General features: G+C 41.9%; 1 protein-coding gene across 1 annotated transcript in view; it reads right to left on the reverse strand.

Annotated features, from left to right (window-relative positions):
• Nucleotides 1-23,565, reverse strand: part of slc36a4 (solute carrier family 36 member 4) — a 236,323-nt gene that overhangs the window by 116,412 nt on the left and 96,346 nt on the right. The window contains exon 10 of the mRNA XM_078402705.1: nucleotides 22,248-22,417. Coding sequence (XP_078258831.1) covers nucleotides 22,248-22,417 — 170 coding nt within the window. The remainder of the gene's footprint in view (nucleotides 1-22,247; nucleotides 22,418-23,565) is intronic.

Here is a 23,565-nt window from a genome sequence, read left to right on the forward strand (position 1 = left end):
ACATCAACATGGTTTACCGCCTGCTCTCATAGATGGATCCTTCACCTGCGTCTCTGAAAGTGGTTAACGCAATTCACATTGAAGTTAGGTGACCTTTATTCAGGTAACAGTTAATTAAAAATGACACATACATAATTCCAGGATCACTTTTGCAGCTTGCTGGAGTGACACGATTGTGCAGTCCAAAAAATAGGATTAATCATTTACCTATTAAATTAAGGTGCTTTTATTCCAAAAGTTGGCATTTTCAGATTCTCAGTAAGGTTCCTCTTGTAGTTCATCTCTCTACTATTTATAGGGTTTAATTGTTCACCTCTCCTTCTAGCTTCTTTTCCATAGAGCTATTCTTTATATCCGACCCAATACATGTCTGTCCCGATGTACCAATCAATGCTGGTGTCTGCTGTTCTCCTGGGTGTAGACCAATCAAGGATGATCATCAAACATTTGCACTTTTAATTGTCTTTTCCATAATGTTCCTTTAGCAAAAACGGTGAATCTATGACTGCATCCAAACTCTTTCTATTTCCTGATATTTAAGAGCACACTAATAAAATTGAAATTGCCTTTGGCTGATCAGCTTTATAATTGATCTTAATCTTCTTGAAATTTGCTGACTGCATACTCAGTTAATATCGTATGATTTTATCTTTGGTTTTAATAGGCTTTGTAACTAACGTCTGGATCCAGATCATCCATTCAAATGAAAGCAAAATTAGTTCAAGTATCACCTCTGTGCTAATTTGGCGATTCCACACTTGAATGTTTCTACTAGGTGCTTTGAGCACCTACATTCTTGTATCAATCTCCTACATTTTAAAAATCCTTAATTTATCTTGCTCATAGCCAACATAATTACTATCACCATATTTTCAAAAACACTACTCACAAAAAAATTAATGCACCAGACACAAACAAACAAAAAAAGATTTACATCCTGCCTAAAACAAAATGGTTTAAAGTCAATCATTAAATAATATCCACCAGAATTCCAAGAGCAAGAATTCTCCAAATAAAGCCTGCCAAAGAAATATCATAAGAAAAAGGAACAGCCTCAGGTTTGATGGGCCAAATGTGTGTTATTAAAACGATGCAGAAGGCAATATGTAAGCTTATTCATTTTGGTGGAATACTGAAATGGGTTGTTAATTAAATCATGAGTGGGAGGGTAGAGGATTGATAAAATTGGTAGCAGCAGATACAATTATTTTCACTCCTGTGGACAAATATTTAAAAGGCCGGCATTTAGCTCCGACTCCATTAATGCCACTCGTGGAAGGAAATCTGCCATCCTAATACAATACAACTAAGCAAAGAAAATAAAAGCCAGCATTGCCATGGACAACTAAATCCCGTGAATGAATAAGTAAACTAAACTACCAGACTGCAGGGAACAGGACAGAGGCTGAGGAATTTCCCTGGCAATATTTGGCACAGCAAATCTTAGATGGCAGCTTGTAATTGTGCTAAACGTTAAGAATTACTCAAAATTGTTACTCAAATTACTTCCCAATTGATAAATCTTCCTCCAGTTCCTCCGGAACTTGATTGGAATTGGTGCAAATGTAAAAGAACTTAAAAATGTTGTATTAATTTGCACCAACTCTTAAATTCACATTAATGACAAGATGAAAATATTAACATTCTTGACATCTGCATTAAAATCTTCAATAAATCCCTAGAATAAAGTTAATCAATTAGGAAAGACAAGAATTAGAATGAAGGCACTGAGGTGTTGAAAAGTGCAATAAAAATTACTGGAAAGCGAAATAATTGTAATGTTAAAAACTAGATCAGTTTTGGATTGAAATGATTCAGTTGTTGCTTCTATTATCACTGAATGTAAAAAATGATGGCCCATATCACAGTAATTCTTATCAAAGGAAAAAAATGTAATCAATATTTCCAAGTTAAAAGTAGCTATACAAAGGCAGCAGTTATTTCACAATTTAACTGCGGCTGCTAAAAACTATTTAAACAAATCTTGTGGGATGTAAGTAAAGTCAAAGAAAATAGACAATAGACAATAGGTGCAGGAGTAGGCCATTCGGCCCTTCGAGCCAGCACCGCCATTCAATGTGATCGTGGCTGATCATTCTCAATCAGTACCCCGTTCCTGCCTTCTCCCCATACCCCCTGACTCCGCTACTCAGTGAATACTCAGTGTAAACCTCTACTGGTGCTACAGTGCTCTGGAAAACTAGGCCCATGTCCTTTATGTTCATAGACACAAAATGCTGGCAGCATCTCTGGAGAGAACTCTGACAATGGAGGAGACTGAGGACAGAAAAGTCTGTGGAGGAATGAGAAGGAAAATTAAAGTGTCCAGCAACTGGGAGATCAGGCTGGTTCAGGCGGGCTGAGTGAAGGTGTTCCGCGAAACGATCGTCCAGTCTGTGTTTGGTCTCGCCGATGTATAAGAGTCCAACGGATACAGTACATGAGGTTGGAGGAGGTGCAAGTGAACCTCTGCCTAACCTGAAAGGACTGTCGGGGTCCCTGGACAGAGTTGATGGAGGAGGAACAGCGAGGGAAATTGGTTGGTTCTGCGGTCGAGGAAGAAACGGGGGACTTTGCGGCCTTTCTGGTGGGGGATGGAGGTGTAGTGTGACTGAACATCCATAGTAAAGATGAGGGAGTGGGGGCTCGGAGAGTGGAAGTCATTAAAGAGATTTTGGACATAGGTCGGGAGAGATTGGTCCAGGGGGGAGAGGATGGAGTCGAAGTACGTGGAAATCATTTCTGTGGGACAGGACCTCACTTCACTTCAGTTAGCCCCGGCATTCCCTCTCTTTCTATCCCTCCCCCACCCAAGTCACGCTAGCTTCTCACTTTCACCCTACAACCAGCTTACAATGGCCTGGTTCCGTGATCATTGTCACTTTTTTGCATATCTTTCATTCATTGTTCAGTATCTCTCCATATCACCGTCTATATTTCTCGTTTCCCTTATCAACCAGTCTGAAGAAGGGTCTCGAACCAAAACGTCAGCCATTCCTTCTTTCAAGAGATGCTGCCTGTCGTGCTGAGTTACTTCAGCTTTTTGTGTCTATCCTTTTATGTTACCCACGGATATTTTCTCATTTATTCTTCGCACTTAAAGCTTCCTATTTCAGTTCCATTTAAAAAAAAATATTTGGCTGTTTTCTCTCTTGAATTATGAAGCCAACACTTGTCATGAACATCCTTCATTAGTTAGAATTTAAATCCGTAGAGATTATAATGGCAACCGCTGAATGCACACAGAGGGTTTCGCAATGGGTAATTAAATTGCCTGCTGGATGGATTCTGGAAAGCACACCAATTTTATACCGCCTGTTAATTATAATGATTGTTGCATGCTGCTATCAGTTCCTGGCCTCATCATTGGCTGCAAAACATCATCAAGGGGACCAATATCACTTTTAATTTGCACTTCTTAAAACTGGCTTGCTCCTCAAAAAGAAGAGATGGATTGTAGCCAGTCATACTGCGAGTCTAATTTTGGAAGGAGAATTAATGTCAGACCATGGAAGGGTAGGAAGAGCCTCTAAACCTTTGGACAGTATATTGAAATTCATAGTAGAATTACATGGATAGGACAGGTTTGGAAGGATACGGGCCAAACGCGGGCAGGTGGGATTAGTGAAGCTGGGACGTGTTGGCCGGTGTGGGCGGAAAGGTCTGTTTCCACACTGTATCACTCTAGAAGAGATAGAGATCATCCCATATCTTCAAGAAAGTTAATGTTAAAAATAATGTAATATTGAAGGGGATTATTGATGATGGACTTCAGACAGTACAGAATAGACTTAAAGACTCGCATGTATAAGTACAAACATTCTCAACCTCATGGAACGCTAGATGTTGTTAGATGGGCCATGTTTACAGCTCTGTGCACACCAGGCATATCAAAACAACCCAGCTGCTGAAGGTTTTGTGGCTCAGTGGGCCACTTACCCAGATAATTGCAGTCCAGGAACTATCAGTGTTTCTACCGTTGCTTGGTTGGGTAGCCTGTGGCAGCCGACATAATCCGCAGCGGTCACAACAATGAAGGTATTCAACATGACCTGAAGACATCTTTTATAGTTAGCAATTCATGAGGTACTGTGAACTGGCAGCCTTAATCTATCAACAAATGCTCTGCTGTCAGGGATAAGTAGCTACTTCCCTTCATGTACATTAAACCATGCAAGTAAGTTGGTCTGAATAATCAAAAGTCTTGTATATGGTCTTTGCTCCACTTCTACTTTCTGCATTCCTCAGCAATGGCTTAGACAACAGAAAGAATATCAAATGAAAGTTAACTTTTTTTCATAAAATAATCACACCTTTTCACCCATCAACAACTAATACTAGAATGCTTGGCCCTAATTTCTCCAATGTTAAAAACAATGCTAGACCATTCAGAAATGATATTTTTAAGCAGTTTCCACATATCTGCAATTCTCTCCTCCAAAGCTCATTGATAATCAAAAGTGAAAACTGAGAATGTAAGATTTATATTTGGAATCAAAATCAAGAGCTGCAGCTTACAGACTGATTGGAGATACAGTGCCCTCCATAATGTTTGTGACAAAGACCCATCATTTATTTATTTGCCTCTCTACTCCACAATTTGTGATTAGTAATAGAAAAATTCACGTGTAGTTAAAGTGCACATTGTCAGATTTTAATAAAGGCCATTTTTATACATTTTGGTTTCACCATGTAGAAATTACAGCAGTGTTTAAACATAGTCCCCCCATTTCAGGGCACCATAATGTTTGAGACACAGCAATGTCATGTAAATGAAAGTAATCATGTTTAGTATTTTGTTGCATATCCTTTGCATGCAATGACTGCTTGAAGTCTGCGATTCATGGACATCACCAGTTGCTGGGTGTCTTCTCTGGTGATGCTCTGCCAGGCCTATATTGCAGCCATCTTTAGCTTATGCTTGTTTTGGGGAGTAGTCCCATTCAGTTTTCTCTTCAGCATATAAAAGGCATGCTCAATTGAGTTCAGATCAGGTGATTGACTTGGCCACTCAAGAATTGACCATTTTTTACCTTTGAAAAACTCCTTTGTTGCTTTAGCAATATGTTTGGGATCATTGTCTTGCTGCAGAATGAAATGCTGGCCAATGAGTTTTGAAGCATTTGTTTTAACTTGAGCAGATAGGATGTATCTATACACTTCAGAATTCATTATTCTACTACCATCAGCAGTTGTATCATCAATGAAGATGAGTGAGCCAGTACCCAGGCCATAACACTCCCACCACCATGTTTCACAGATGAGGTGGTATGCTTTGGATCTTGGGCAGTTCCTTCTATCCTCCATACTTTGCTCTTGCCATCACTCTGATATAATTTAATCTTCATCTCATCTGTCCACAAGACCTTTTTCCAAAACTGTGGTTGCTCGTTTAAGTACTTCTTGGCAAACTGGAACCTATTTTTGTGGCTAACCAGTGGTTTGCATCTTGCAGTGTAGCCTCTGTATTTCTGTTCATGAAGTTTTCTGCAGAAAGTGGTCATTGATAAATCTACACCTGATTCCTGAAGAGTGTTTCTGATCTGTCGGACAGCTGTTTGGGGATTTTTCTTTATTATAGAGATAATTCTTCTGTCATCAGCTGTGGGGGTCTTCCTTGGCCTGCCAGTCCCTTTGTGATTAGTAAGCTCACCAGTGCTCTCCGATGTCTCTGACAGTTTTATTCTTGTTTCTCAGTCTCAGAATGGCTTCTTTGACTTTCATTGACACAACTTTGGTCCTCATGTTGATAAACAGCAATAAAAGTTTCCAAAGCTCAAGGAAAGACTGGAAGAAAGACTAGGTGCTGAGAGCTCTCTTATACTTACATTAAGGAGGCATTTGAACACACCTGAGCAATTACATTCACCTGTGTCCCATATATTACGGTGCCCTGAAATGGGGGGGGTACAATGTATAAACACAGCTGTAATTTCTACATGGTGAAACCAAAATGTATAAAATTACCCTTTGTAATGTCCGCTGTAAGACCCTGTTGTGACTAGCACAATGAATATACGTCCGACATCTTGTAACTCCCCACCAGGAAACTTCTAGAAAAACACCTGACCTCAGTCACGAGGCAAAAGCACATTTGCCAGCTTCTGCTCTTGGCCTCAAGGGGGCACTGGCATTAATATTACATATACATCACACCCTTTAATAAAATCTGACAATGTGCACTTTAACCACATGATTTTTTTCTATTACCAGTCTCAAATTGTGGAGTACAGAGGCAAATAAATAAATGACGGGTCTTTGTCCCAAACATTGTGGAGGGCACTGTACATGAAAGGGTTGATGTGGGGCTGAATGTCAAATAGTTTTTAAACTTTTTCTGTACTCTCCATATTCTCCAGACTCTGCCAAATGTTATCCACAAGATCAAACCTTCCCATTACCCCATAATCTCTGAATTATTCTTTGAAGGCCTTCAATTTTAAAATCACAAATTCTTTCCTGAATTTGTTTCATCCAAACTTCACCATTTTCTGGAATCTTCTCCCATGCCCTGGTCCTTTCCCTCCTTCCTCTTCTTAAAAGTCTCACGGGATTTTCAGCAAATAACATAAGTGTTTCTGCTTTGTTTTTTTCTGAGAATATTAGCATTGTAGAACTATTAAGGTGCAAGAGGTTAGCAATAAGTCTATACCAGTTATCTTGTAGGCCTCAGCTCCCTGCCCCATCCAAACAGTCTTGCAAATTATTCATTATCAACTGTCTATCCAATTCATTTTTGAAAGCACTGATTGATCCATTATGATCAAAGCAGTGAATTTCAGATCATAAATATTCACTGTGTAAAAATTGCATTTTACCACATCCTCTGTTGATCCCAGACCTTAAACCACCTGATAAATCATCTATGTTATCCCACTTTCTCATCCATTCCCTACATACTTAGAAATTTTTTCAAAGGCCAATTAACCTACACACTCGCATGCCTTTAGGATGTGGGATGAAACCAGAGCACACGAATCAATCAGTGCACCCAGAGGAAACCCATGCAGTCACAGGGGGAATGTGCAAACTCCACACGGACAGCTCCCAAGGTCGTGATTGAACCTGGGTCTCTGGCACTACAGGCCAGTGCCTGTGCCACTGTGCTGCCTAATTCTCACCACCTAATCTATCTAGTTTCCTTCTAGACTTAATTGCTCCAAGGAGAACAATCCCATCCTCAGTAGCAAAGCCTACAGCAAGAATTTATTTAACTCAAGGTAAACTGCCATTGATAAAATTGAATATCGGGAAACAAGTCATAAATCTTCTAGCTGGAACTCTGCACTCAAATTATGCACAAAAGGAAATCATCTAAGAGGAGGTTATTAAAAATACATCCAGTGGTGACTTGTGAAGACATAACCTTGAAACCAGTCGGCCCGCCGCGGACCTTTCACCATCCGGCGCGGCCTGAAATAGGCCGCGGGATTTTTCTCCGCCGGCGGGGGTTCAAATGTCGGGAGCCACGACCGCCCCGACGTGGCAACTCCAACAGCCTGACCGCGGGAGAAGACGGCAGGGAAGAGAAAAAGACATTCTGGCCTTCCATCACAGTGAGGAGGTGACTGGAGGAGACTCACTATGATGGATGTTTCTTTTGTTTGGTGTTAGTTTGTGATTGTATGTGTTATTGCATTTTTATTGATTATTCTTAATGGTCTTATTGTTGAACTGCGGGTAATTTTTCATTTCACTACACATTTACGTGTATATGACAAATAAATGACTATTGATTGACTATTGAACATCTGAAAAAGAATTTATTCACAAAATGCTGGAGTAACCCAGCAGGTCAGGCAGCATCTCGGGACAGAAGGAATGGGTGGCCTATTCTTGCACCTATGTTTCTATGTATTTATAGTTTGATGTACACAAATGTTTTCTCTGTCTGGTGCTTGTACTGTCCTCTACAATTGATGTTATACCTAAACATTAAACAAAAAAAAATCAATTCAACTTCACACCATGCAAATATCTCACATACAAATGGGTAAATCCTGAAGAGCCAACAAAAATCATGGAATATAACTGCACAGGAAGTGGCCATTTACCCATTTACCACAGGTAAGCAACCCATTTGGTCCCATTTCTTTACATATTCCTCCTATTTTCGTTCCAGTCAAAGACTTATCCAACTGCTTTTTAGAAACAACAACTAACTGTATTTCTCCTGTATTCTCAGCAGTGCAATCTTGATAATGGCCACTCACTGCTTGAGAAACTTCACTTCATGTGCCGAGAGCTGGTTTGGCAATCATCTTAAATCTCTCTCCTCTACCACTCCACCAACTGCTCAGATTTATTTTTATTCACTCTTTCTAGACCCATGAATTTTAATACTGTCAGCTGACCTGTCAATCTTCTCATTTCTAGGAACAAGTCCCATTTACGTTCTTAGTCTATCCGCATACTGGAGAAATGAATCCCTGAAGGCATTCTAATAAACCTTCGCTGAACTTTTTCTAACACCTTTACGTCCTTCTTGAAGTACACTGGTCACAGTATTCCTGCAATGTTGACCAGTGCTCTGTGAAAGTTCAACAAAACTTCCTTGCTTTTGTTTTTTATGTCTCTCTTTAAAACAAAGAGTTGCATCCCATACAGTTCTTTTGTAACTGCTTTCTCAACTTATTCCTTCACTAAAGATTTATACATTAAAAAAACCCAGGTGCTTCATCCACCCGCTTTAGAATTGTACCCCTCAGATTTTTTGCCTCTCTTCAGTTGTCCTACCAACATTTTTTAATTCCAGACACCACATATCCATCCATTCCACCAGCCAACCTGCATCCCCTTGAAGTCCACCGTAAAGCCCCATATGATTCTGCTGGAAATATTGAAATTGTCTCACACCCAACTCTTTAACATTATCCTAATCAGGAAAAGCAGTGGGTCTAGCAAGAGTGAATAAAAATAAATAAATCTGAGCACAGTATACCTTCTGCATTTACACTTAAAGGCAGCTAGCAGACGTAATGAGCAGACTGAAAAATATATTCCATACAAGACCTGTGAAAGCAGAGTAGGTGACATTTTGCCAGATGTCAAGTCCATATAAATATCATCAACCACACCATCAACTCCATTAAGGCAGTTAATCAAATTCCATTCCATCAAATTCCATTCTTCCTTTATTTATTCAAACATCCAAGCAATTATTAACTTTACCATATGGTAATTCAGACTGACGAAGGGTCTCGACACAAAACGTCAACAGTCGCCTTAAAATCGCCTAACTGGGACAGGCCCTTAAAGGAGTGTGCACTGTCGACTGCTCTTCAATTGCTCACACTTGCTTGGAAGGAAACAAACCGTGAACATCATCCACTGAAGAAGTTGTGTAACATCTTAAGAATTCAGTAGGTTGTAATATCATGTCAGGTCCCAATTATATCTTCGGGATCTAATTACTAGCTTCCTGAGTGTTAAGTGGGATGTTGCAACAGATCTTCCATCAGGTGAAGACAGAAAGGACCAAATTGCTAAGATGTTTTAAACTTTTCTTGTTTCATTGCCAAACCTCCAAGAAAATCTAAGCCCTTCACTGCCGCAAACTCCATTTCCAGGCGACAATATGTTTGTAAACCATATATTGCAAAACAGATGGATAATGTGGTCAAGATGACATGCAGGATGCTTCCTTTCATTGTCCAAGAACAAAACATAAGGGCAAATAGCTCTTGCCAGAAATGCATAACACCCTCATTCTAGTAAGCATACTTCAGGAAGAATGCAAAGTGTTAAGAGTGATCCTGAGTTAAAATGGGGCCTATTGTCATATCAAAATGAAACCAAGTCCGAGCAGTATATTTGGGCGGCACGGTAGCGCAGCGGTAGAGTTGCTGCTTTACAGCGAATGCAGCGCCGGAGACTCAGGTTCGATCCTGACTACGGGTGCTGCACTGTAAGGAGTTTGTTCGTTCTCCCCGTGACCTGCGTGGGTTTTCTCCGAGATCTTCGGTTTCCTCCCACACTCCAAAGACGTACAGGTATGTAGGTTAATTGGCTGGGTAAATGTAAAAATTGTCCCTAGTGGGTGTAGGATAGTGTTAATGTACGGGGATCACTGGGTGGCACGGACTTGGAGGGCCGAAAAGGCCTGTTTCCGGCTGTATATATATGATATGATATGATATGATATGATATGATATGATATGATATGATATGATATGATATGATATACCTGTGCCAATCATCATTTGGATAACTCCGCTGAACAACAGCAGTTAATTATACAATCACGATAGGATAAAGCATCAAAACACACATATATTCAGGTCCAATTATATGACTCAACCCAATTTGTTTTTAACTACATTTGGGAACATAAACGATTATGCATAAGATAAGAAAAGCTGGATTGCATAACAGATGTAAAGCAATTTCATATAAATTGTATTTGGAAACAGATAATAGGATAGTAATTTATACTTTGATGGATTTTTTTGCCAGGTTAAGAGCAAGTGAGCAATAAATATGTAGGAAAGAACTGCAGATGCTGGTTTAAATCAAAGGTTGACACAAAAAGCTAGAATAACTCCACGGGACAGGCAGCATCTCTGGAGAGAAGGAATGAAATCTTCAGTCTGACGAAAGGTCTTGACCTGAAAAATGGGAGACAATCTGAAGAAGGGTCTCGACCCAAAATGTCACCCATTCCTTCTCTCCAGAGATGCTGCCTGACCCGCTGAGTTACTTCAGCATTTTGTGTCTATCTATCTAATACTTTCTGAGATATATGTATCATTGACAATATGACAGAAATGCACTTATTTTCCTATAAATACATGTGTGAGCACCATTTAAGTAACAGGCAGTTCTGACAGGGCTGCCACCTTGTCGTGGTGGAGAAGCTTGTGTGCGCCTAAGATCCTGAGAGTTAATCTGTCTGGGGCTATGCACCTGGTAGAGTCACCTAGAGTGGGCAGGTCGAGGATGATGTTCCTGACAAAGAACAGCCCAAGGGGAAGATGAACCGTGAGAAAGGGGAAGCTTAGGGCTGGTCAGCAGGTGGAGCACCACAATTGCCGAGAAGGCAGAAGGCTGCAACACAGGGAAACTCCCAACCGTCATGGAATCCATGCCGTTGGACCTGGGTCTATCTCTGTCAGGGACCATGCACCAGTCTCACCACATTAAAAGATGTCGCACACAGGTGTCTGTCGTGGTGACCATATAATAACAGAAGCCTTACACCTGGATAACGATCCAAAGACTTTATTAACTACATAGCAGCTATTATTAACTACATAGCAATGGGGCGTAACATGAGTGACACCATTACACTAATCTACAGTGTCCACCTGGAGGGATATGCCATCTGCCAAAGTCATCCAAAGTCTGTACCTCCAGGATCAGATTCTTTAGCCATCTCAAGACCCACAGAAAGGACTCACTAGGAGGATAATCATACAAGACTTTGTGATTGCCCATCTATCTCCTAGGGAGGGACGGAGGAGGGGGGGGGGGGGTGGAGGGAGGTGGATGGAGGGATGAAGGAGGGAGGGACGGGGAGAGAAGGGGAGGGGGAAGAGGGGGGAGGGAGGATGAGGGGGGAGGGAGAAAGGATGAGGGGAAGGGGGAGGAGTGGGTGCTGCACCAATGCAGGCGAGGTTTGGGCACAACGGGTCCACTTGGTCTAGTGTTCAATAATACTGAATATCATATTTTCTCATGTTTTTCATTCACCGGCCCTTTATGTTTACCAAGATTTTTTAATAAAACGGATTTTCTGCATAGTCGGATTCCTCTCTTTCCTTTCCATTCACTTTCAAACACTTACTTTCCATTCACACCTTCATTCTATTCATTTTTCTGTAACCCCTTCACTGCTCATTAATTTCAGCAGATCAAGCTGCCTCACTTGCCAATCTATTCTAGTGCCAATTCGTCTACACTGGAACCGCAGATGCTGTTTTACAAAAAAAGACACAAATTGCTGGAGTAACCCAGTGGGTCAGACAGTTGAAGGGAAGACCCCAAAACATCGCCTATTCATGTTCTCCAGGGATGCTGCCTGATCCGCTTGAGTCACTCCAGCACTTTGTGTCTTCTATACTGGTATGCTTGTGCATATCATTCCCACTCAATACGCGAGTTCAGTACCTCGACTGCGCGTGCCTAGGTCATAGGTCACTTGCGCTAAACATTCTCGCCAGCTGTACTGCTGCGTGTATACAGACCTGCATTTCATCCGTATTTTTCAGTTTTGCTTCTTCGAGGTAAGAAAATACTGCTTTCAAAACTATTAACTAGGTGTATTTATGGTTAATTTGTACAAAACTACGATGATTTTGTTGGCTTTATTGCTTTATGCTTCGGTGAGTGAGCGAGATCATGATGATTTTCTTTTGCATTGCAACTTGTAATGGACATGCTTACAGGACCCTATTTGAATGAACATATGATTGACTTTGTTACTTATTTTGATTTACATGTTACTTTGCAAAGCCATGCGCATTTGTGCAATGTTAGGCTGTGGGAGTAGCACGGATCACCTGAATAAGTGAATGCAGAATGTGTGTGACAGCCACAACTGTCAATTTGCAACGGGAAACTGTTTCTTCCCACCTCCCTTCAAACTCTAGGAAAAAAACCTGCAGGTGCTGGTTTAAATCGAAGGTAGACACAAAATGCTGGAGTAACTTAGCGGGTCAGGCAGCATCTCAGGAGAGAAGGAATGGGTGACGTTTCGGATCGAGACCCTTCTTCAGAAGTCTGGAGAATAAGTGAGTTCGGTATATCGCTTCTTCAGACTTCTGAAGAAGGGTCTCGACCCGAAACGTCACCCATTCCTTCTCTCCTGAGATGCTGCCTGACCCACTGATATAGTTGGATAGTTTAGAATTGCTTTGGAATATTTTGAATGCCTTTAAAAGCATTACAAGGCAGTTTAACCAGAGAACACAGTATATTCATCTGGCAAAGCATTTTTTGCAGGTAGACCAGAGGTCCCACCCAGTGATGCCGGTTATGACCAGGAGGCTCTGCACAGGCCTGGATCTCAGGTGTAGCTGCACATGCTCAGTACTCACTTGGTCCTGGTGCAACCCAACAAGCATAGACAGCTCACTGTTTCCAGGAAACTCCAAGCATTGAAGACCAAGGAATTAGAAAATCAACAGAGAGACAGATGAACAAATATATTAGGTGGTTCTTTAAAGTAGTACAATTTTTCCACTGCAGTAATTCAAAAAGGAAAGGGTACGAAATTTGCCCATATCTTAATGCAGTAAAGTGCTTTGCAGACTATCAGTGTTAATCCAATTTAGAATCAATTACCTATTCCTTCTGTTTAAGGCTAGAATCTTGCGTGCTTCTGTTGATATTGGCCACATCATATCTGCTACAGGATCACTTCATTATATAAAGCACAACGGCTGCGGGGCTTAACACCGCCCGGTGCAACTCGGCTGCGGGACTTTACTTTACACCGCCCGGTGCAGCTCGGCTGCGGGGCTTAACACCGCCCGGTGCAACTCGGCTGCGGGACTTTACTTTACACCGCCCGGTGCAGCTCGGCTGCGGGGCTTAACACCGCCCGGTGCAACTCGGCTGCGGGACTTAACACCGCCCGGTGCGGCTCGGCTGCGGGACTTTTCACCGCTGGTGCGGCTCGGCTGCGGGACTTAGCTGCGCAAGGCTTGGTCGCGGGCCTTTCATCGCCCGGTTCGGCGGCGAGACGTTTCAGCGCCCGGTGCGGGGACTGTGCGGGTCGGTCGGGGACGAGCTGTCTGTCCGTGGGCGTGGGGAAGAGAGGGGAAGTTTTGTTGCCTCCATCACAGTGAGGGGGTGTTTGGAGTCACTGTGATGGACGTTTGTGTTGGGGTTATGTGTCTTGTGTTCTTTTTTTTCTTCTTTTTTTTCTTTCTTTTTTCTATGACTGCTATGTAGTTTCGTTCGGTACTTCGGTACCGAACGACAAATAAAGCTCTGTTATACCTGTTATACCTGTTATCTCAGCCGCTTCCAAACAATTGTGCTCTTCGGGGAGTATCAGTGATGTCACTGATTGACCTCCCAATCAGTGCCCGCCCCCCTGACATCAGTCTGAAGAAGGGTCTCGACCCGAAACATCGCCCATTCCTTCCCTCCAGAGATGCTGCCTGATCTGCTGAGTTACTCCAGCATTTTGTGAATAAATACCTTCGATTTGTACCAGCATCTGCAGTTATTTTCTTATATGACCTCCCAATCAATGTTCATCGATAATAAAAGTGAAAAGAAACACTTTAAGATTAAAGATCAAACAGGAAATTAAGCTAATAATTTCTATGATGCTTATACACAACGATAAATTCAGCAACAATGTGCGGGACAGTTATTGATTCATTAAAATGTGAACCAATAATGTTTCATAAAAAGAAAGAGTAAAACATTATTAGCAGCAGGATTATGAAAAGACATACTGCAAGGATTAGGTCATATGTTATTAATTTCTATTGTTGTCAATTTGAGAACTGTACACTTTATATACTACCAGACCGTGGACTCGTTGGGCCCTTTCCTCGTTGAGTTCCCAGGCAGGTGCTGCCCCCCCCTCCAAGCGGCAACTGCTGGGGCCAGGCAGCGACTACAAGTCCCAGCGATCAGCGGCGGCGGGAGGCGTGCTCAAGATGTCGGAGCGGGAGGAGGAGGAGAAGTAGGAGAGCGGCCAGAGTGTGTGAGTGAGTGTGTGTGTGTGTGTGTGTGTGTGTGTGTGTGTGTGTGTGTGTGTGTGTGTGTGTCTGTGTGTGTGTGTGTGTGTGTGTGTGTGTGTGTGTGTGTCGCGATGCCCGCTGGGGGTTGTAGTCCGGTGAATTAGATCAACGGGCCACAACTGCGCAGGCGCGGACTCGGACTTCCCATTGTGATGTCATAAGCGGGTGACTGCCAAGGAGAGATAGAAAGGTATTTTATAAACAAAAAAAAGTGATTTTGAAAGATTAAAAAGTGGAATTAAAAAAAAAAAAATTGACATTCATTTGAATCCCAGGACAATGGTGAGTAAGGTGGGCCTAAAATTGTTGCACTATCGTGTGCCATTTTGGCTGTGTAGAGGGCATGGTACACACATAAACACATACACACATACACACAAACAAACCGAGAGTTTTAGTAATGCATAGATAACGTAGACATGTTTTCATCGGTCCATCCTGATTTAAGTTATTTTGTAAATTTGAGCAAAATATATCTTTGAAATGCACACAAATGTTCCAACTTACTTTTCCAAACCTTCCTGGAGGGCATGTAAATGAGTGAAAGCTCCAAAATCATGATAAATTTACCAGGGATAGGGAAAGTGTCGAGGGCCTGCCCATAGAACCAGGTTTGAACATTACCTCAAAAAAAATATGGAAATCCAAGCTTTGCTGAACTCAATTTTCATTTAAAATTCCTCGACATTTTGCACCAGTCTTGCCAATATTGACAGACATGGCCAGAAAAACAGTGGGAATGGAGTGAAACTAATGGGACAGGCGCCTGGTCCCAATGCCAGTGCCTATTGCCAGGACTTGCTCCCAAACGTCATACTGTCCAATGCTGGCATCTATAATTGGCAGTAGCACTTTCTGCCCGGCCTACAACAACTGTGGCGGCTTCTCTCTGCTCTGGTTGACATTTAATGGAGCATTCAGAGCCCTTCCTACTCCCAAGCTGGGAAGCTCGGCCAGCAGATCTGGCATAATTTCAACAACCTTCTTTCAATCGAATGCACAACATCAACTACCGAGTAAATAGAAAGCAGGTAAGTCTTTGTATTAAGTTAGTTTCAATGTTTTGAATTAACTTTTGGTGGGTAAATGTAGTTTTTAGTGCTTTGCATTGAAAAGTTGAATTTTGTCCGAATTATAGGAGTGGGCAGACCATCGTTTGCTGGAAAGTCGGTGTTCAACCTGTGTAAAAATACAGATTAAGCAAAAGCATGGAAAACAGAAAAAAAGCTGAAAGGAGTCAGTGGTAAAAGCCCTTCCATGGTGAGGGTGGGCTGTACCACCTCCAGCGACAGCATGAAGCAAGTGGCAGCTGTCAGGCTGTGCTGCAGGTACACCTTCAGAGCCCACCCGTACATGGCCAAGCAGATGCACTTCATCCACCTGCCTCGAGGCCCAACCACATGTGGTGCTTTATCACTGCAACTTCTTGCCTTTAACTCAGTTAATTTTAAACTATTTGAAATTCATCACAGTTCTTTCCAATTTCCGCACGGGGCATGGAAAGAATCCTGCTGAGTCTGTGCGCCAGAACTAACTGCACCTCGAGCAACGTTGGTCCAGAGCTAACACGGCCTCTGGCCACGTTGTTCCAGCCCAACACTGGATTTCTGCTCAGCAATGTGGAAAACATACAAGGCATCAATCAGGAGCACACTGAAGTATTCTCCACTACTCTGGGTGCATTCGGCTCCAACACTGAAGTAGCTCGGTTACCTTGATTGGAGGCCAAGGCACCAGCCCAAACAGTCTCGCGCTTGAACACCAGTGAACTGCAGCAGCAGTGTGTACCATCTGCAAGATCCCGAAGGATTCTTTGTCTGCACTTCCCACACTCATAAACTCTCCTGCTTGGAAAGTCAAGGGATGGGAGGCATGGAACACCATCACTTGTAAGATCCCTTTAGAATTGGCGGCACGGTGGCGCAGCGGTAGAGTTGCTGCCTTACAGCGAATGCAGCGCCGGAGACTCAGGTTCGATCCTGACTACGGGCGCCGTCTGTACGGAGTTTGTACGTTCTCCCCGTGACCTGCGTGGGTTTTCTCCGAGATCTTCGGTTTCCTCCCACACTCCAAAGACGTACAGGTATGTAGGTTAATTGACTGGGTAAATGTAAAAAAATTGTCCCTAGTGTGTGTAGGATAGTGTTAATGTGCGGCGCGGACTCGGTGGGCCGAAGGGCCTGTTTCCGCGCTGTATCTCTAAATAATGACTCAAGAATATAGCCCTCTTCCTTCATTGTCACAAAGTCCAAATCCTGAAAGTCCCTATTCAACAAGACAAAGATTACAATCCTTGAAGGCAGCAGCTCACTCCATCTTCTCAAGGGCGCTTCGAACAATCAATAAACTTTGAATGTGCCAGAAAAAGACAAGTACCTTGAATGAGTAATTATATTTTGAAAATGACAGGATTTATTCAGGGTGCGTGGCAATTGTTTGCTTAAAATATAGCAAGAAAACATCCATTAACATTCCACCCAATTGTTGGAATCAATTGGTGAAAATGTATGCACATTATGTATGAAATGCGCTATTCCAGGGAGGAGCCAAATTATAGTCTTAAATCTTTTAGTCTTCTTGAATGTATTGTAATTTTCAGATCTGCAGTAAATTAGTCCTCAGGTTCACCAATGACAATGCTTCTTATAAATGGAGCCTGGCACTCTGCCGAAGATAAGTATACCCTTGTTCCACAAACATCCATTCCGCAATTTATGAAAAGAGATGCACTCCGGGAAAATGTTTCACAAACCAACATTTGATAAATCTAAAAGGATAAATAGAAAGTCTAAATAGAATGTGTATTTTGGTAACAGAGAGTGGTACACTATTTGTCATAGCAAAAAATATATATTTATAAATCAAAAACATATACCACAAGAATCAATGTAATTGCGGCAAAATTTCTTAAATGTAACATTCACACATGGAGGAATGTCTGTGTCTGTAACTCATGTGGCTATAATGGTATAAATCATTGTATACACAATATACTGCAATCTCAGCTCGACACAAAATGCTGGAGTAACTCAGTGAGACAGGCCTGTCGGCTGTTCCTCCCTACATACACTGCAATCTCACATGTCTTTCTCTTTCTTAGAGATGAGCATGGGTGATAGCATACATTTTCAGTCTCTTATTAATAAGATCCGATGTTCGCACCTGCATTAAAAGGACATCAATAATCCGAGTGCCCAAGAAGAGTAAGATGGCATGTCTCAATGACTGCCAACCGGTACCAGCAAACACCGTGATGATTAAGTGCTTTGCGAGGTTGGAAATGGCAATGGTTCTGTCTTAGTATGACCTGGATCCACTATAGTATGCCTACTGCCACAAGAGATCAACAGGGGATGCAATATTGCTGACTCTCCACTCTGCACTAAACCATTTGGGCAATACGATCACATATGTCACACTGTTATTGATTGACTACAGTTCAGCGTTCAACACCATCATTCACTCCAAACATCACGAAACTCAGAGAACTCAGAGGGGTGGAGCAGTGGCACAATTGATAAAGCTACTGTCTCAGAATGCTAAATACCCAAGTTCGGCCCTGACCTCGGGTACTGTCTGTGTGGATTTTACACATTCTCCCTCTGAGTTTCCTCTGGGTGCTCCAGTTTCTGCCAATATCATCAAAGACCCACAACACCCTGGCCATGCTCAGATTTTGCTAATACTATCAAGATGAAGATACAGGAGCCTGAAAACTGTAACCACCAAGTTCAAGACTAGCTCCTTCCTTGCGACCATCAGGCTCTTGAACAGTACACAGTACTAATCACAACAAATATGATCTTCTATGGACTGTGTCTTTCGTTGCTCTATGAACTTAATTTTTTGCACTATTATGGCGATCAAGTATTATGGTTATTAACTTTGGGTATTAAGAGCAACAAAGTAGCACAGCTGGTAGAGCTGCTGCCGAACAGCACCAGAGACCCAGGTTCGATCCTGACCTAGGGTATTGTCCGTGTGGACTTTGCACATTCTCTTTGGGACCACAAGGGTTTGCTCTGGGTGTCCCGGTCCCACATCCCAAAAACATGTGGGGTTAAGTGGCCACTATAAATTGCTCCTAGTTTGTAGGGAGTAGATGTGAATGTTGGATAACATAAAACAAGTCTGAATGGATGATTAATAGTGGCGTGGAGTTGGTGGGCCACATTGCCGGTTTCTATCCTGCATCTTTAAAACTAAAACTAAAATATAATTATATTCTGATTATTATATATTAAATTATGACATATCATTGGATTTACAAGCCTGTTAAGCTGCAGCAAGTAAGAGTTTCTTGTTCTGTTGTTGCTACATATGACAATTAAACACTCTTGACACTTGATTCTTGAAATAACAATATATGTGTTCTGGTCTAAAGTTGCCCCTGAGGTCACTTAAACTTGGATCTAAAAGCAAAATTCAAGAATAAAGAATTTACAGTTGTGCAACAAAAAAGGAATTGACTTCAACTCATTCCCCAGATGTTAAATCACAAGTGGAGATTATTTGTTAAACATCTTATAAATCTGGAGCAGAACAATGATACACAACTACATTGGTTTCTTTACTTGAAATACTTGTGGAAAAATCAAAATGAATCCAAAACAGAATAAACCCTTCATGTAGCCCTGAAACAGCATTTATCACAAATAGTACAACACACGAATCCAACACCATCCATTATTTCAGTGTATATCAACAGATAATTTGCAGTGCCTTTTGATTTCAACAAAAAGGCAACTCGTAAATAAAACAGAAAATATGAAAGTTGCTGACAAAATGCATTTCACTTGCAGAAAAGAACAAGAAAAGTTGCTGGTATAAATTCAGTCCAGTTCAGATCATTAACCAAAACCTTTTTTTCTCTCAGATGCTGCATGACCTGCAAATATTTTGAACATTAACCACTTTATCGCCATAACCTCTTTCTTATCTTTTCCAAATACATTCAATGTTCCATAACATTTAACTCAAATCCTTTAACAGATGAGGCCAAGTTTCAGTTTCCCCTACAACATCTAATTCCTCACAATAAACAATTTATTTACGTCATTTTCCACTCTATTATTTTAACCAAGAAGATCAATTTTTAGCCAGAACTGGTGTGAACATCATTAAAATCAATTTGTAATTGTATGCATCTATAGTAGTTATAGAGTCCATAAGTTATGGACACAGATTTAGGCCATTCGAGATGGTCTAATTCTCCAGATGCCCTCCACAGCTGTCTGTGGAATGAATTCCACAGATTCACCAACCTCTCCATACTTATTTTAAATCTAACAGAATTATGGTTGTCAGAGTTCATGCTAAATGAACCTGTTCAGTAAATGACCTGTTCAGTACTGCCTTCAACCACTGAAGGTCACCTCACCTTCTGTCTCCTTTCTCTGTTCATTTATTTATTTACTTATTTATCTATTTATTCATTTCCCTATGTTCTCAAAATCTCTGTAAAGCGTCTTTGAGTATATGAAAAGCGCTATATAAATAAAATGTATTATTATTATTATTATTAAATGCATACAAAAACAGAAAATGTCAGAAATATTCAGGCAACATCAGTGGAGAGAGAGAAAACAGTGAAAGACCAAAATAAATATCGACACATACTAACTCTGAGATTCCTTCCTCTCACCCATTCATCATTCCCCCTCCATGCCTCCACACAGGACTGCACGCACACACACTTACTTCTTCGAAACGCAGCAGGTTTATTTAGATAATTCTCCATGCAACAGGTACTTGGCGGTGAATAGGCCTCAGATGTCATGTACTGAGGCCTTACCTTCAAACACTCTGACTACCAGAGACAGCTCATTGGTAGCCAAAGCTATAAAACGTTTGTTAAATCGTTTTTTTAAAAAGTTTTAGACAGATAAAGTTAGACATAACCAATATAAAAAGTTAACAATTAATAATATCAACAAAAATTGAATAATTGTGCGACGAGTTCAGTCAACCGACTCAATTGAATGTATTTATCAAGCTTACATCAGTGTCCTCAGGCTTAAAGCTGAGAGCTGGTCAAAACTGCACCTGGTTCCGCTCTTGAAGTTTGCCACCGGGCTTGGTGGTGAGTTGATTGCCCGGAGTGCTGGCATCTGACTATCAGGATATCTCAGATCTCCATGTTTTGACTCACATGCTTGAAATGCCAACATATCCCAAGGCTACATTGTAATTGCTGGCTGTCAGTCACCATAGTCTGGACAACTTTGGACAATGGATTTTTTAATCAGAACTTAATTCTTCCACAGAGAACAGACTGTGGCGGCGCTGCCCTAGCAGCTGCGGCTTACCTGCAGTCCATTTGTCTTTGTGTTTTTGTTGTTTTTGTTGTCTTAATTGTAGTTGTGATGTGGTGTTTTTGTGTTTGTGTACTATGTGTGTATGTGGGGGGGAGGGGGGGAACTGTAACATTGTAAATATGTGTCCCTTCCGAACGGAGACCCGACCTTTGTGTTCTGGGCCGTGTCTCCGTTCCTGCTGCGGCCTACCATCGGCCCAACTCCTGGAGCTGGCGGCCTCCAGGGCTCTGGTTCGCAGAGCCCGCGGACCAGACTCACCATCAGCGGAGCCGGCCGTTCTCGGAGGCTGCGGGAGCGGCTGCGACTCGCCTTAGGCTCGGGCCGCGTGGATGCCGACATCGGGAGCTCCGGCAGCGGCAGCGTGTTCGCCCGCCCCCGATCGCGGGGCTTGGGTCGGCCCGCCGCGGATATTTCAACTGTCCGGCGCGGCCTGAAATAGGCCACGGAATTTTCTCTGCTCGACGGGGGCTTCAATGTCGGGAGCCCCGACCGCCCCGACTTACAGCGGGGCTTGGGTCGGCCCGTTGCGGACATTTCACCGTCCGGCGCAGCCTGGAACATGGCAACGACAACAGCCTGACCGCAGGAGAAGACGGCAGGGGAAGAGAAAAAGACATTCTGGCCTTCCATCACAGTGAGGAGGGGACTGGAGGAGACTCACTGTGATGGATGTTTCTTTTTGGGGGGTTTTGTGTTGGTTGGGGTTGTGTAATTTGCTTATTTTATTGCTCTTATTGTTGGACTGTGGGTGACGAAATTTCGTCCAAAAAACTTGTTTTTTGGATGACAAATAAAGATATCTTGAATCTTGAACTGTAGTCTCAATTCCAAAACCACCAAGTGTAGATAACCTTAGATTTATAAATAATTTCTACATTTTAATTCCCACAATAATTCATCTATAAGGAGTTATTTCACTTAACGTTTGTTACTGTGTAGCCTTTACCTCCTAACCTATGAGCATATTACATAGAAACCCTACAATTTCAGGCTATAGGGAAAATGCTGGGCTGGCTTCCACAGACTTAACCATTTTCAATCAAACAATTACACCATCCTCGAAATAAAAAATAAACTAGCTAGAAATGGATTCTATGTGAAGTCCACCTGTTTCTGACAAAAAGATTTGGCAATAATGTTTGGAACCATGCTCATCCCACTGCAAGGGAAATGGGAATTTTCTTTAGAAAACAACATCAAAGATCAGAGTTGCTTTGAGTCTACTCACAAGTTAGGCAAACAAGAAGTGTTCGGACTGCAAGGTCACAAAGTAGCTTCCATCTCTGATGTACCCTTGCGGAAACAGCTGGAAGAATGATCTCCGCTGGCACGTAATACTGGATTGTGTAAGTCACCACGATCCCAAAGGAGTAAAGGAGTTTCACCAGCTGGTAGAGCCTAGAGGAAGGAATTAGGAACATGTCAGCATGGCACAGCAGGGTTGAGGTGCTATTGGAATGTAATCAGATCCTAGATGTTTTGCTGTTGTAATTTTGCAACAACAAAAAAATTAACCAAAGAAGCAAATTTACTAAAGTTTCTGGATGAGCAAAATATATCTTCAACATCACCCCCCACCCTCCTCCCATCTACAACCAATAACTAATGAATCATTTTGCCACAAAAAAAAACCTTTCTTCTTTCCGAAAATATTTATTCTTTGTGCTTAAAGTGGAAACAGAAAATGCTAGCAATACTCAGCAGGTCGTAAATAGATTTAACACATTGATTTTACAACAGAATTCCCCTACATTCCTCAACTGAGTACGACCAGCATTTTCCTGTTGTCATTTCAGATTTCCAACATCTGCAATATGTGTTGCTTTTAGGTTTTTAGACATAGTTTGCACGGCAAAAAGAATCTCACTAACAACCTCACTGCTCTCCTCCCCTGACATTCGATTCAAAGGCACCAGGCACCACTTCATATTCCAGCACTACGTCTCGATAACAGTTCCCGCCAGAGGATTGAAAATGTGTCGGGAGGAACTGCAGATGCTGCTTTAAACGGAAGATAGACATAAAAAGCTAGAGTTACTCAGAGGGTCAGACAGCATCTCTGGAGAAAAGGAATGGGTGACTTTTCGGGTCTGAAGAAGGGTCTCGACCCGAAATGTCACCTATTCCTTTTCTCCAGAGATGCTGTCTGACCATCTGAGTTACTCCAGCATTTTGTGTCTATAAAAGATTGAAAATAGCAGGCCGAATTAGCCAGACAAAGCCTGAGTCAGACTGCAACCGATATCCAGCAGAGGGGCCTATTTTGCAACCAGCAGGAGCGTTCAATGTCATGTTCTTACCCAGGTATTAAGGCCAAATGTACATTAGAAGATAAGAAACAAAATTAGGACTAGGTGTCCTCTCCCCTATTCAATGAGATTATGGCTGGTCAAATTTCCTCAGTCATTTTCTTGTACTGACCACATCACCTTTGAGTTCCTTATTATCTAAAAACTTAACAATCTCAGTCTTGAATATACTCAGAAGATAGACATAAAAAGCTGGAGTAACTCAGCAGGTCAGACAGCATCTCTGGAGAAAAGGTA

The sequence above is a fragment of the Rhinoraja longicauda genome, chromosome 7, assembly GCF_053455715.1.
Source record: "Rhinoraja longicauda isolate Sanriku21f chromosome 7, sRhiLon1.1, whole genome shotgun sequence".
NCBI classification, from domain to species: Eukaryota; Metazoa; Chordata; class Chondrichthyes; order Rajiformes; family Arhynchobatidae; genus Rhinoraja; species Rhinoraja longicauda.